This window comes from Solea solea, chromosome 15 (genome assembly GCF_958295425.1).
Source record: "Solea solea chromosome 15, fSolSol10.1, whole genome shotgun sequence".
NCBI lineage: Eukaryota > Metazoa > Chordata > Actinopteri > Pleuronectiformes > Soleidae > Solea > Solea solea.
The window spans coordinates 10,097,619-10,112,347 of record NC_081148.1 but is presented as its reverse complement, the minus strand read 5'-3'; the positions used below and the strand labels follow the sequence as shown (position 1 = coordinate 10,112,347).

The following is a 14,729-nucleotide window of genomic DNA, read 5'->3' as shown; positions in this document are numbered from 1 at the left end:
AAAAAAATAAAGGTATAATTACTTTATCATTAATTTCTGGCAAAAAAAACAAACTCTTTTCTGTAAATATACAGTGTTTTCCACTTTGGTGGAGTATGAATGGAAAAGTGGAAAATGTGGTCATTATGTGTCATTTTGTGTGAAAACATGGAACAATAATCCAGAGTTTGACCGTCTGTGTGGAGAGTTTGGAGAACGTGACTTCAGTTTTTGACCAGTGTTTGGAATGGGGAATGAAATGAAGTGATTATAAAGCCGGAAGTGGAAAGTAATGAATTACATTTACTCGCCTTACTGTAATGGAGTAGGTTTTTTGAGTACTTTGTGTACTAAATTTGTAATTTTACTTTTACTTAAGTATTTTTTGCTTTGCTATGTTTTAAATCACATTCGTTACTGAGTGAAGAAAATATGTGTTTGCATATTTTATTTTTATTTCATTTTTAAAGGTTTGCCTTTAAGTAAAACAATAATGAACGTGAGACATGTGTTCCCATGTCCTCTTTGCACTACACAAGCAATAACCCCAACCTTGTTCAAAAAGCAACTACGTAAACTGAGTACATTTTAATAAACATGTTACTTTTTTACTTTAACTTGAGTAGGTTTTTAGACCAGTACTTATATGTATGTTTCCACCTCTGCAGAAAGCGCAGTGATCGCTCGCTCGCTCGCGCTGACTTTCTGGTTGTAATATGACACGGTAGAACGACACAGGGGTTGGGCTTGAACTCACTCAGCTTCGAGTTGGACAGGTTACATAGCACACACGGGTGGGGCTTTTTATTTGGTATCAACACGCACAAAAATCCTCTGAGTCTCTCGCGCAAAGAGGCACACGATCCTCCAAAAACCTCACGGAGAGTAGACGCGAACATCAGCTCGAATCCTCCCGTGTCTTCATTCCGCTCCGCGCACCGTGATCATGTTTCGCTGTGGGATCGCTTACCCTCGATGCAGGTGGATCGTGCCCCTGCTGCTGCTCTTCGCCATTATTTTCGACATTATCGCTATCGCCGCCACCTCGGGATGGGTCGAGGACGAGGACGCGAAGTCTCACTACGCCAGTATGTGGGAGCAGTGCCGGGGCAGGAACGACCAGTGGGACTGCAAGTCGCTCATGGACTTCGGTGAGTGTCGTGGTTTGTTTTATTTTTTTTATTTTTTATTTTGGCGCTGCGTATACGAAACAACACGCAAGAGAAAGAGAAACAGTGGATTTAACAGAGCTTCGTGACACTGTCACGACCTCAGTGTGAGCTTCAGTCCAACACTCACACAGTTTAACTTGAAGGATTGTGGCCCCTGACAACAGGTCCAAACTACAGAAGAGCAGGGAACAGGGCCTTTACCTCACTCACTCACTCACTCACTCACACTCACTCACTCACTCACACTCACTCACACTCAAGTGAACTTTGCTCTTCACCAGCCTGGACAATGAAGGAGTGTTCATGTAGGTTGATTTAGGCCATAAAAAGCTTTAGTCTTCTACTTCCTGCCTCATATTGTGTCAACTGTGACTGTTAATTGTTAGAATGGTATAATAATGTTGGAATTGTTTTGTAGTTGGGCCTTTACGACACATTCTTCTTCTGCTATTCCCCTTTTCCAATTCCTGTCTAATGTCTACTGTACATTCTTTATTGGGTTTGCAAGTAACTCATACACATATTCATCCTAATTCACACCTTAAATGTTTATAATCAGAATGAAATGAATCCAAAAAAGAACCCACTAACACATTTTCACCATAGTCTGGTTTTATTATAAAATAAAATGCATCGATCTGACTCACTAATACACTGGATAAATTGTTGTGAAGCAGACCGTGGCAGTGTTTTTGCACGCCACACTACATTCATTGTTTTTGTTTTTGACAGGGCAGGGAAGCTGGGTATGTTTTATTGCTATATTTATTTATTTTATCTTTTTAAATAAAACACTTAAATCAATAAGTCATGCATCACAGGGAATAAACAGGTAATCATAGAAAAGAGACATGAGAGAATAGAAACCCCAGAGTGCTTGTTGTGAATATTGTTGTGAAGGTCCCATGAATATCATTATTGACATGATATCGTGTCAATAATCTTATCTGCAAATCATGCGTTTACAGCTATTTCATGTCAGAGTGGTTGCCCTTAGTAGACATTGCAAACCCCAATCTTTACCGTTACCGGTGACTTTGACGAGTCTGGCCGCTCCGTGTTCCAGGTCAGTGGTGTCAATTCTTCTGGGGAGGTGTTGATTAAAACTCTTACAGTGTGACACAATCTTCCCACTATGAGTAAATATTTTAGGGTGACTGTTTATGGCTGTGTGAAACCTCTGCAAGTGCTATATAACCCTGAAACCCAATGTGTCAATTATGTAATGAAGTGCAGTGTAACGCTTATAGATGGTTCTGGGTTCTCGTTAGGGCTGGACAATTCATCGAAATGTACAGACTGAAGAGAACATCTTTGGTTCTCACAGATCTGCACAAACATCACATAGTCATCAAATAAGAATAATGACATAAGAATGACCACTCCCTTGCAATTTCAGTCAAAAATAATCCCAATTCTCGCGTTTCCTCGTCACAGATTTTGAAACAAAACAAGCAACCTATAGCGAGTAAGTATTCATGGAATTACTGTCACTAATCCATAGTTGTGCAGCCTTGTTGCAATGTTCACCATGCAGGTTTGGGTCAAGATTACAACACACAAAATCCTCTGTAAGGTCATGTGACCCATCCTTTCAAGATGTAAATACATAAATGTGTACAGGTGTGGACCGTGTTGCTCTGTGTGTTTGTCAGAAAACTGCCTGAAACTAATCTGAAACTCTGTTTTAGTTGTTTTTGTACAAAACGAAAAAAAAAACTCTCTTCGTTCTTCTTTCGTGTCATTTCGATTTAAACATCTATAGGTTTTTGAATTTTCTTGGCGTGTGATCACATCAGTCCATTAAGTTTGATCCTCTTGCTCTGCAGATTGAATTGTAACGACAACACTGAATTGTTATCTGCTCCACAGCAGGCAGCAGGAGTTCAGATTTGAAGTTACAATGTTTGCTTCTTTCTGCTGTTTTGGTCTCAGCAGGATTGAAGTAGCTTAAAAAAGAAAAAAGACAATGGCAGCTTCCAAAACAATGTTGGCTGGATCTGTGAAAAGATTGTTGACCTCTTACTCCCCTAAGTGTTCCTGTATGACGACTCTGGCCTAAATACTTGAAGACAAACCAGATTGGCAGAATTGAGTGTGTGGACACAGCATGTAGTGAATATTGGCCTCAGACCAAACCGACTCCCTGTCATGAAGACTGCTCCAGATGGAAAAGCTGCACTGTAGTGTGTGGCTGTACTGAACAATAAGAATAAAGCAAGTTTTGGCAAGAGTGTATCATCGAGAAAACATGTGGAAAGTAGATAATGACAGGATAAATATGAATCATTGCACCAGGATATGGTGAAACTACGTAACACACCAGTTTTGGAAAGGTAACTATATACTAAAATAACTCTATTGGGTTACTAACACCTTTAAATGTGCTTTACATTAAAACAATGTTTTAAATTAATATAAATTTATAAAAAAAAACGTTCTGCTTTCTAACCGTGGTTCTATATTAAAACATCTCGTGTGTTTTTTTTTGCTTAAGAGATAATTGACATTATCAATTGTAGCTCAAATTCCAGTGTAGTGACTCATGGCAACATAGGAGCTTTTGATTCAAAAGAACGCACCTGCTACCACTGAACCTCTGTAACCTCTGAATTCCGGTAACCATAGTTATGTTCATATTTATGTTCAGTCGCCCCAAGTAAGAACAGTGTGTGTGTGTGTGTGTGTGTTTTATGAAATAAAACACAGTGTCTCCAGCTTCCAGGAGCTGCAGGATGAGAGCAGGTGTTTCATTTATAACCGAGTTTATCCACTGCTGCCTGTGTGAAAGACTTTTTATACAAAGGTTCATGAATATTATCCTTGACCGGAGGACATATATACATATATACATATATATTATTGTCAGGCTGCAACCTAATCTCAATGGTGTTGATCAGGAAAGGAAAACAGCTGTTAAACAGACAGGCAGCCTGTGTGTTCACCTGTGACTCACAGGAACACACCCAAGCATGTAGACGTTATTTTCCCAGCACAGTTTCACAGACTAAAATGGGTTGTGCAGCCACAGGAAGACGTGCTCTGACTTCCATTCATTTGGACAAAATAAAGTTTTGGATTAAACAAACCCCTTAACCAGTTCATGTCTAACTCTAATTTTAACTTAACCTAACCTGAAATCTTCGCCCTAAACTTAACCAGTTGCTCAGAAACCTCATTTGGACCACATCATAATACATTCCCTATAGCCCCTTACCCTAACCTTAACCATCACAACAAAGTGCCCAATTCAAACCATAACACTAAAACTAGGTCTTAACCCCCAAAAAGCCCTTTAAAGATGTGAGGACCAGCACACACACACACACACACACACACCAACACACACACACACACACACACACCCACACACCAACACCTCTGACCTTAAATTAAACCTTAAACGCTGACCTCAAACAGCCATTTGAAGACGTAAGGACCAGCGTACAAAGACTATACTGAAAAGAAAACCATAACATTCAGAGGATTCACATCTTTATCTCCACTTCATGATCCCCAACACACATCTGTAAAAGATTTAAGAATGTTTTTTAACTTCACTGCAGCGCAGATGGTGAAATAAAGTGCGATGCTAATTATATTCAGCTTTTACATTTTGTTTTCATGTCCCAAAACAGCCTGATACTTTAAACAGTATCTTTAAATAATTCAAAAGGACATAAAGGACGATTGTTTTTTTTACGGCTGAAGTAGTGGGAAAGCGTTCCAGTGTGGCTGATAGGACTGGTATGTTACACTGCTGGACAATCTAATCAGCCAGAGGGATGAAGAAAAACAAACGGTGATAGTGTCTGGCTGCTCTTTGTCAAATTAAAGTGGGTTCTGTGTGCTTTAGTTTTCATTACTCTCATATTACAGTCATGGATCATTTCATTCCCCTTTCATAACCCTTTAAAACTTGAAAGCATTTTTACAAATCCACTTACCACTTTTCAGACTGTAGTAGTACGTTGTGATTATGTTGAAACTAAGAGATTTTCCTCTTTTTTTTAACTGCACTCAGAAGTGTCGGAGATCAAGGGTTAGGGATGAATGAAGGAGGGAAACATGTTTGTTGTTTGCTTGAATGCAACTTAACTCCAGCACGAGAAGCAGTCATTTCCCTCACATTCAAACTCCTTGTTTTATCTGATTTAAACGATTCCAAAAATCCCAAAAGATAGGAGCTTCAAAAGGTTCCTCTTACACACATCTGATGTGGAGCTTTTAAAAAGCTGTAGCAGTGGGTTTTTGATCGCGTTGAAACAAATCTTTAAAACTGGGCTTCACTTAAAAGGGTTGAAGTTTTCACATCAACGAGGGAGTGATTACTCGAGATTATTATGCGTTAAGAGGAAAAAGATTGAACCAGTCCGACTCGTCTGTGTAATGTGTCTCTGTGTGTGTGTGTGTGTTTGAAAACTTGACTCACACACACTCACACACACTCACACACACTCCCATACTCACACAGGTGTGAATAATTTAGGGGCGTTGGCTGATCCAGTAACAGTGAGTGTGAGTGTAAGAGCAACAAAATGCAACGCAGTGTTCTTGGCTGTTGTCGTGTAAAAGTGTTCTCACTCACGCGTGCAGATGCATGTTTGTGTTTTTAAAAAAAAGAAGAAAGTGACACATGCTCATTGAGGTGACATGTAAACGCGTAGGACGTCTTTCTTTGTATGTCAGTCCCTGAGAGCTGCTGGTGAAACCTGCTCATAACTCACTCGGAGAGTTTTTCAGAGCCATGAGCCGTGACCTTTATAACCAGAGACCATTCTAAGCAGTGAAAGCCACTTTACTCCCAGCAGCGACATCGAGCATTTCATATAGTTTTCATCTGCAGAGATCTACAGCGCCGCACTCTCCACGCTACATGTTTCCTTCACACTCTATCTTTTCCGCGTGTAATCCCAAAAGAGTGACAGTGTGGTGAAGGGTGTGTCTGGTATGTGCATCGAGTAGAAGACTCTCTATCTCTCTCTCTCTCTTGCTCTCTCTCTATCTCGCTCTCTCTCTCTCTTGCTCTCTCTCTCTATCTCTCTCTCGCATTCGATGTGAGATTGAACCTCATTGCACTTGTGGAATGTGCTGTCATGAGTCTATGCTGTGGTGAGGAGAGAGAGACACACAGAGAGACACAGAGAGACAAAGAGAGACACAGAGAGACAAAGAGAGACACATAGAGACAAAGAGAGACACATACAGACAAAGAGAGACACAGACAGACACAGAGAGACAAAGAGAGACACAGACAGACACAGAGAGACACATACAGACAAAGAGAGACAAAGAGAGACACAGACAGACACAGAGACAAAGAGAGAAAGTAAGGTTATTAGGGCTGCAAAATGACCTAAGGGCATGTACATGCATTGCACAATATGTATGAGTCTGTGCTCCGGTAATGGAGGAAGTACTGAAGAAATAGTTTTAATGAACTGATGCTAATGATTCAGTTACACTGAAAACAACTCATGTCACTCGTTTGTGTGTGTGCGTCACGTTTCATGCAGCCGTGCAGTGATGACTCCGCCCACGTTGAGTATTTACTATTTTTGTAGTGGAAAACCAACCTAAACTGTGCCGTGCTGAGCTGGGACCATAGTGGAAAAGGGCCATAAGGTTATAGGCCTAAGGGCATGTACATGCATTACACAATACATGTCTACTTTACACTTAGAATCAACCACAAACACCTTAAAGTTTACATCGTTTAACCCTTAGAACACAGAGCAAATGTGCAGTATACAGAGGCTATACGAATGTGCAATATAGAGTTTCCTTATATCCTTTTTTTTCAGCACAAACTAGACAATGTGATGACATTTCTTTTTCCATTTTCACCAACTATATACACACCCGGGCAAAAAGTACTCAAAATGTTTCAAATAGGATCGAATTTGTGAAATTTGGAGAATATGCCGCAGTTCAAAGTTCGTTCGGCTGGTTTCTGTGAAGGAAAAGCGCTCTATTTTGTGACGTCTGCACAAGTATTGCTCCTTTATAGTGCGACTAAAAATGCAATATTAAAATGAATCATAGCTTTGACTCCAAAACACATGAGAAGACAAAAAAAAGATAACGTGAATTGAAAAGGTGAAAATTAAATGGTTAAACTTAAATCTTGGTTTGAGGAAAATAATTTATCATTCAATTTGAGTTAACATTGAGAAAATACCTTCCTATTAGGTTTTTCAGGAGTTATTATGGATGAACAGTGACAATGTTATACTGTTCACCTCAGTTATTGTGTTAGAAGTAATACACTGCCTTTGTTTTTATCGCAGTTAGAATCATTCATAAAGTCGAGTTTACAGAACATACCAACAGATGATTAAGTCAGGGTTATTGAAACTTGAAGCGATAATAGAACTGCAGACATTATGAGTTACGTTCAAAGCCAGAAACAAAGCCAGAGAAGATAAATAAAAAAAGCTGTTTGTGTTGTGTTTACCTCCGAAGATGAAACTCTCAGGAGAAGATTTGATTTTCCAGCATCAAGTTGCTCCGACCACTTTGAGACAAATGTGTTTTCTGTTGTCGGTGTAAAGCTTGAATGATTTAAAGGGTTGCGCTCATATTTTTTTCTGTTTTCAAAATGATAATGTGTTTACATTTGCGGTGGCAGATAAAATAAGAGGAATCGTATTCTTCTAACTGCCCTTTTCCGATCGTGAAAAGTGACGAAATTGAAATGTGTGTTGTGCAAATAATGAATGAAAGGCATTTGAAACTGCCCTGTGTAGCACTGCACATTTTAAAAGAATAATAATAATCAATAAAACATGGAGTTTAGCTTCTCGGCTCTTCTGCAGATACTCCTCATATATCTCCCCTCACAGATCCAGCAGCCTTGTCCTGTGTGCAGTGAGAAGCAAAACTCAAAAAAAAAAAAGATCTACTATTGCTCACTGCAGCTGCTGCTCTAAGCTACACAGACGATGATATTCTCCCGCTGTTCCTCTCACTGTTTTTAAAGTTTGACGACAAGGTGTTATATATTGAGTTCAGGCAGGGACTAAAGGAAAGTGAATTTAAGTGAAGTAAATGTAGTTGTTGTTGATTGTCTAACGTGTGTGTTTGTTCTGTGTTGGACTCCAGCTTGGGCCAAAGCAGTGGCTGCACTGATGATCATCGGCCTCCTCATCCTCATCGTCGCCTTCATCATCTCCTGCGTGGCTCTGTGCTGCACGCTCAACATCCAAATGCTGCCCTTCATCGGAGTGCTGTTGATTGTCGTTGGTAAGACGCAAACGCACACGCGCACACACACACGCACACCAACACACACTGAATCTGAAAGCGAGGTGTGATGGCATTAAGAATCACCCTGTGTCACTGTTATACAAAGTATTAAGAAGATTTCTAACTTGTTTGTGCTCGTATAAACACACATACCCAGTTTTTCAACTTTGAACCTTTTCGTTTGACAAAAGAAAGTCAAACCTTTTTTCCAAACTCACCGAGTTGCACAGAAAAAAAAAACTTCAGCCCCCTTTTCCACCGCAGGAACTTTTTTTTCATTTACCCAGGATTTTGAAAAACCTTTCCACCGAAATTACTTTCCCTCGACCCCAAACTGTCACGCAAAGAAGTACCTACTCATATTTTGCAGCCGTTAAGGCCAGTGTGGCTGCAACCCATCTTTAAGCTGCCACCTACTGGACTGTAGGTGTAGTGCAGTTTCTTACACCACTCCCCTGTGCTGTGTGTCATCAACCAGAACTTTGAGGTGTGGTGGAAACACAAAGCACACAGATTACCGGGATTATTTTTCCCCAGATAAATACGTTTTCAGTTAACAAAGAGTTCCTTGAAATGTTGAATGAAGTTCAGTAAAATGTAGTTAAATTATTGAGTAAAGATCATTATAAAACTGATAAAACATTCAGTGTCAACATTTTAAATATTTAAGTTTTAAATTATTCTCTAATTTCAATTCCAATAAGGATTTTTTTTTTTTTTTTTTTTTTAAATGTAAAATTTGTGTTGGTATAAGTTTTAAATTTGATCATTTAAAACAGACAGTTGTTTTGCTAGTGTGTGTTGTGGTTTTAGATGTTAGAGATTGAATGTGTCAGATGAGAGAATCATTAAAATCAGTGAGAATGTGTAAAACTGAAGAAATAGCCTTAGGTGTAAATTAGGTTCTCGCCTCAGGAGAAAAACAAGGCATTAGAGGGAAAGGCAGTGGATAAAGAAGAAAGTGTGTCATAGGGTTTTCAACGGGAGTTTGGCTTTTGGTGTGACGTTACCACGGGAACCCGTTTGGCTTTGTCTTGTCGACCGATGGACTCACCCCGCTCTCAGTGGAAGGCTGAGAACATGGCACAGAGCCAGACACTGAGACACAAACACATGAAATCATGCAGCTTTTCAGGGCCAGTGACAGGTGAAAAGGCCGCTCGTAACTCACGGAGACGCTGTGATGTGTCTGTGACTGTGCTGGAGGGAGTCGCCACAGAAGAATTTAGCGCTCGGCTCCCATAAGTGACTCATGCATCGCTCAGAGTCCTGAAAGAAATAGAGATTAGAAAAGAAAAATAAGGGTCGAAGTACACGCACAGGGTTGCTTTCATCTCGGCAGCAGTGCAGTGAATAAGAATAATACCGAGTCTTTGATCTGTCGAGTATAGACGCATATAGTGTGCAGCCTGTCCAAACTTGTTGGGAGAAGAAGAAGCAATTGTGGATCAGCAGCAATCATAGAAAAAAAAGTTGTATTCCCAGAAATGATTAGGTGAAGAAGAAGAACTTTGAACTGTGCGTTACACCTCTCAGTGTTCACTCACTCTCTCTCACTCACTCACTCACTCACTCACTCATCTTCCACCGCTTCATCCTCCACATGAGGGTCGCAGGGAAATTATGAAATTATTATTATTAGACGAAAAAGAAAACCAGGACCACTGCTTCAAAGTCAGATGATGTTTACGCTGGATGAAATATTCAAACCTCAGACTGTCCAACGATTCACTCGACAATTAACAGGCTTCCAACTCGGCCAGTTACTAAGACTAACATTTAACTGGCAGATAAAGTGAATATAGAAATAGTTCTTATTTGCAGAGTCATATTAGAGTCCAAAATAGGGCTGCAGCTAATGATTCTATTTGAAATGAATTCATTTATGTAGCACTTACTACAATATCTGCAAGGTACTCAATGTGCTTCACATTAAAAAAGACAGAATAGAAAAATCATAGAAATAAGTCAGCAGGAATAAAATATACAATAAAACAGGAAATAAAATTAGAATCAATAATGGAGGCAACAAACAGAGAGGACACCAAAACAGATTATTTTCATGATAACATTTCATACATCAATTGAGCAGTTGTTTGTTTCATTAAATGTCAGATAATGGTAAAAAAAAAAAAATATTGATCTCTGTGTAAAGGTTTCTCTGTTATGTGGAGCAAAAACTAGAAACTATTGATAAGTTAGATGAGATAGTTAAGTTAGTTCATCAGTTAGTCATTGCAGTAGTCTCTCTCCTGTTGACTGAATGATGACTTTCTGGTGAAACCAAACCTGCCCTCATTGATTCATGTTGTTGATGAAGCACCCACCATATTCCCCGCCTGCCCAGCGTCACACCTTTCTCAGGAATAACTGTGCATGAGTCTCGACAGGCAGTGATCAGTGCCAGCGCCGTCTTAACTGACGGATCATGACGTTGTGACTCTTACACCGTCGTGCTGAGATATTCCCACACCCTGCTGTTAGTGTCGGTGTAATCATTCACCATCTATGATAACCATGATAAAGCCATGTCTTTTACCGCACTGTGCGTCATGACATGTGAAAATGAGCTGTACCTTTCTTCTTTGTTAGTGTGAGTGATTGGTTTCATCGTCACACTATTGTTGGTCAGCGTTGGAGCAGTTTTACACTATTGTGATCTTTTATTGAATTAGATTTCTTCATTTAACCTTTATTTATACAGGGAAGATCCTTGCTCTTGTTTGCAAGAATGACCTGTTACAGTTTTGGCAACAAATAAATAAATAAATAAATAAAACGAAAACATACACACATACAAGCTCACAAAATAAAAATAATAAAATAAAATACAATTATAAAACAATGAATACAGAAAAAGTGATAGTCTTAGTGTCTTAAATGTCTTAATGGAGACTGGAGATTGTTCCACTTGTCAGGTGTGTAAAATGAGAATGCAGTTCTTGCAGTTGACACAGACAGTTTTATGTAATTCTCTCTTATGTATGATGAAGGTTTTCAGTCAGCTGTAGAGTAGACCAGATAAGGAGGGAGTTTATTACAAAGTGCTTTATAGATAAATAAGAGGCGGTGAAACTCTCGTCTGGTAGGAAGAGAGGACCAGCCCAGTAATCTTACCCATGCTGTAGAATGTACATTAAGACAACAAAGACATCCTGCTTGCTGGGTGAAGATAACCTTTAAGCAATAATATACTGCTGGTTGCAAAGATAAGACCATTTGAATGGAATCCTATGGGAAAATAACCCTACCTTACACTTTAATTTAATGTTGGATTTAATGTTCTGAACTTTCAGGTCTTTTTCCATAGGACATGATGTCAATTTTGTTCCTGTTTAGAGGAAAATAAAGACGATAAAGCATGACACACATGAGTGGGCCCCGGTGTGATTGACAGCTGGTATCATCCAATAGGAACCCGGTTGCAAAAGGTCAACGTGAGGCAGACTAAATCCCCCAATTTCAGGCTTTAGAACGGCAGATTCTTGTGGGTTGCTGGTTGCCACTTGAAGTTGGAAACAGGTGTCACATATTTGAGCTCTTCAGTGTTAAACTTTTAACCTAGAAACCTTCTCCTTAAGGTTATAACATTGCAACATTCATTCATTCATCTTCTACCGCTTTATCCTCCACATGAGGGTGGCGCAGGGCACTGGTGCCAATCACAGCTGACGTAGGGTGAAAGGCGGGGAGAAAGCCCTGGACAGGTCGCCAGTCCATCACAACATCCACTCTAACACTTATGGTCAATTTAGAGTGTCCAATTTGCTTAATCCCTTAATCTGCATGTTTTTGGACTGTGGGAGTAAACCGGAGAACCTGGAGAAAACCCCCTCCCCACACACACACACGGGACGAACATGCAAACTCCATTGTTCCGACTGGGTCAAAGAAGTGTTCTAACTTTTACCACGCGTCTGTCCCCACAGTGATCCTCCAGATCATCGCTCTGATCATCTATCCTGTCAAGTTCAACGAGCTGATCTTTGAAGGTCACTATTACTACACCTGGGCCTACGGCTTTGGCTGGGGCGCCACCATCCTCTGCATCGGCTGCGCCATCCTCTTCTGCTGCCTGCCACGCTACGAGGACGAGCTGAGCGACCTGGCCAAGACTAAATACATCTATACTTCTGCTTAAAGGCGAATCCTGCACACCCACCCCCAGCTGCGGCCATGTCCAGTTTTCCCTCATGAGCTGGATTATATTTTACACTGTACCATTTCACCAAAGATCCACAATGACTCAGTTCAGCTCCGTGTGGTGGGAAACAGGACCTCCGCCCCGCGAGGGTGAAGTCAGATGCTTGGTGGCGGCGGACTGCGGTTGGGGGTCACAAATGACTCGGTCGGCATCATAAATGTTTTTTTACCATGGTATTTTTTCACATTCTGTGTCGAGCAAAAAATATATTCCTCACTTTAACTGCGCTTTTTACTTGTAACACTCAGTGAACGCAACGTCACCCAAGTGCACTTAATCTGATGGATGTCATTAACTGTAAAGTTTAGTCGTATACATAGTCTGATTTATCTGATTTGATTCTCAAACCTAGACTAAAGTATCTGCACAGGAAGCGATATATAAATAATGAATCATCGATTGTGCCGAGTGCTAAAAACTAGATTCTCTCAGTTCTTGTGTGTCGTTTTTGTCCGTAAGGTAAGAAGGAAGCGAAGCTTTGGGCTCGGATGTATAACGTAACTGAAATGGAAACGTGGATGTCGTCTTAACAGTTGTGTTTGCACCGTTTTATGCGTTTGTTGATACATTTTCAGCGGCTGTTTCCAAACATTTTGTATTCTTATTGACTTACCAGCAAATAGGTATAACTGTGGGAGTGTGTTGTGTTGTTGTTGTTTTAATAACATTCTTTTTGGGATGGTGGATGTGATGCAGAAGAGTTCTTTTTTTTTTGTTGTTACCCTGGAAGCATATTGAGTTGAATTGACGATCAGTCTTAGAAATTCCCTGTGTCTTATACAATTACTGAAATATTCATATTAGAACGGTCCAACTGAATGTGAGCTGCCTTGACAAAATGTTGGTTTAAAGGGAACAATGTAAACTTAGAAAGCCTTTTATTATTATTTTTTGCATCAGTGTGGTTGTATTAGCAGAAAACATTAAAGTATTTTTAATTCAAAGTTCCTTTAGAAATTAAAACAAAAATCCAATCATGTTGTTTCCATATGCATTCAAATTTGAATTCTTATTTAAATGGAAACCTTCCTGTGTGTGAGATAACTCGGCGCTGTGTCGCTGAGCTCTTGAGTTTTCTTGAACAAACTGGTCCGTCTGGTTCAACTGACATCGGGTTAGGGTTAGTCGCACATTCTTGCCCAAACAAGACCATGTTATAGTTCATGAATATTCAGGTGACTCGGATCATCTGATCAGATTCAGGAAGGTCTAAACATAAAGAAACTCAAAGCTAAAACGGGATGTGATCAACAGGTGTGTTTCTTTTTGCAGCTACAGCTTCTACAGAGAATCTCTCCTCTCTCTGCTTTCATCCATCAGCTGCTTTCTGCTCTAGTATGAATTGATTAGTTTTGGCGGTCTGTATAGTTTAATTCAATAAAATTAACTTTTTTTTGAAAAGGGTGCTATTTTTTTTATTTATATATGTTTTTCAGAATATGGAGGCCATGTTTTATGTGGGGGGGTGAATAGATGAGGTTGAGATGCAGGAGAAATACGTACAAAACAAGACATTTGAAGATGTCACCTTGGTTAGTGGGAAGTTTAATTAGTGAAAATTATCATCTTTACTCACAGCATTACTTGTTAATATGAGGAAAAAAAGAAAAAGGTCATAGTATGTGTGCATATCATTTTTTTAATTTGCCAAATAACATTAGGGAATTAAAAAAAACTAAAATCTATTGAAGTTTTAGTTGTTTTTGTTTTTGCATTCAAATACTTGTTAGTAATAAGTTTTGCACACGTGTGGCAGCATATTCACTTAGAAATGTTATAATGATGAATATATTACATTAAACATAGATTAAGGTGACAGGTCGTAGCTATATCTTAAGTATACATCAAGAACTGTTGTAAAAGGGCTTGACTTGTTCATTTGAACAGTGGTATGTGAACACTTTGTTGTTTCCACACGTGGTGTGGAAAATCATGCAGGGCGAGATGCAGGTGGACAGAATATGATTCCTTGACTGCAATGAAGAAACAACTTCATGACCTTCATAAAACCCTTCACTTTTATGAAAAGGAGGAGAGAAACAAAGAGCATCATAATGTAAGTGACATCTAGATGATTCCAAACTGACACAACTAACTTGGCTTTTCACGGAAAGTTTCTTTACTTA

The 14,729-nt window shown here is 39.6% G+C and overlaps 1 protein-coding gene across 1 annotated transcript; it reads left to right on the top strand.

Moving 5' to 3' along the window:
* The first annotated feature begins 754 nt into the window (after positions 1-754).
* perp (p53 apoptosis effector related to pmp22) lies at positions 755-14,004 on the top strand. Its single transcript, XM_058652238.1, has 3 exons — positions 755-1,130; positions 8,256-8,396; positions 12,329-14,004. The coding sequence occupies exons 1-3, from the start codon at positions 926-928 to the stop codon at positions 12,538-12,540; spliced, it is 558 nt and encodes a 185-aa protein (XP_058508221.1). The 5' UTR covers positions 755-925; the 3' UTR covers positions 12,541-14,004.
* Positions 14,005-14,729: the final 725 nt, after the last annotated feature.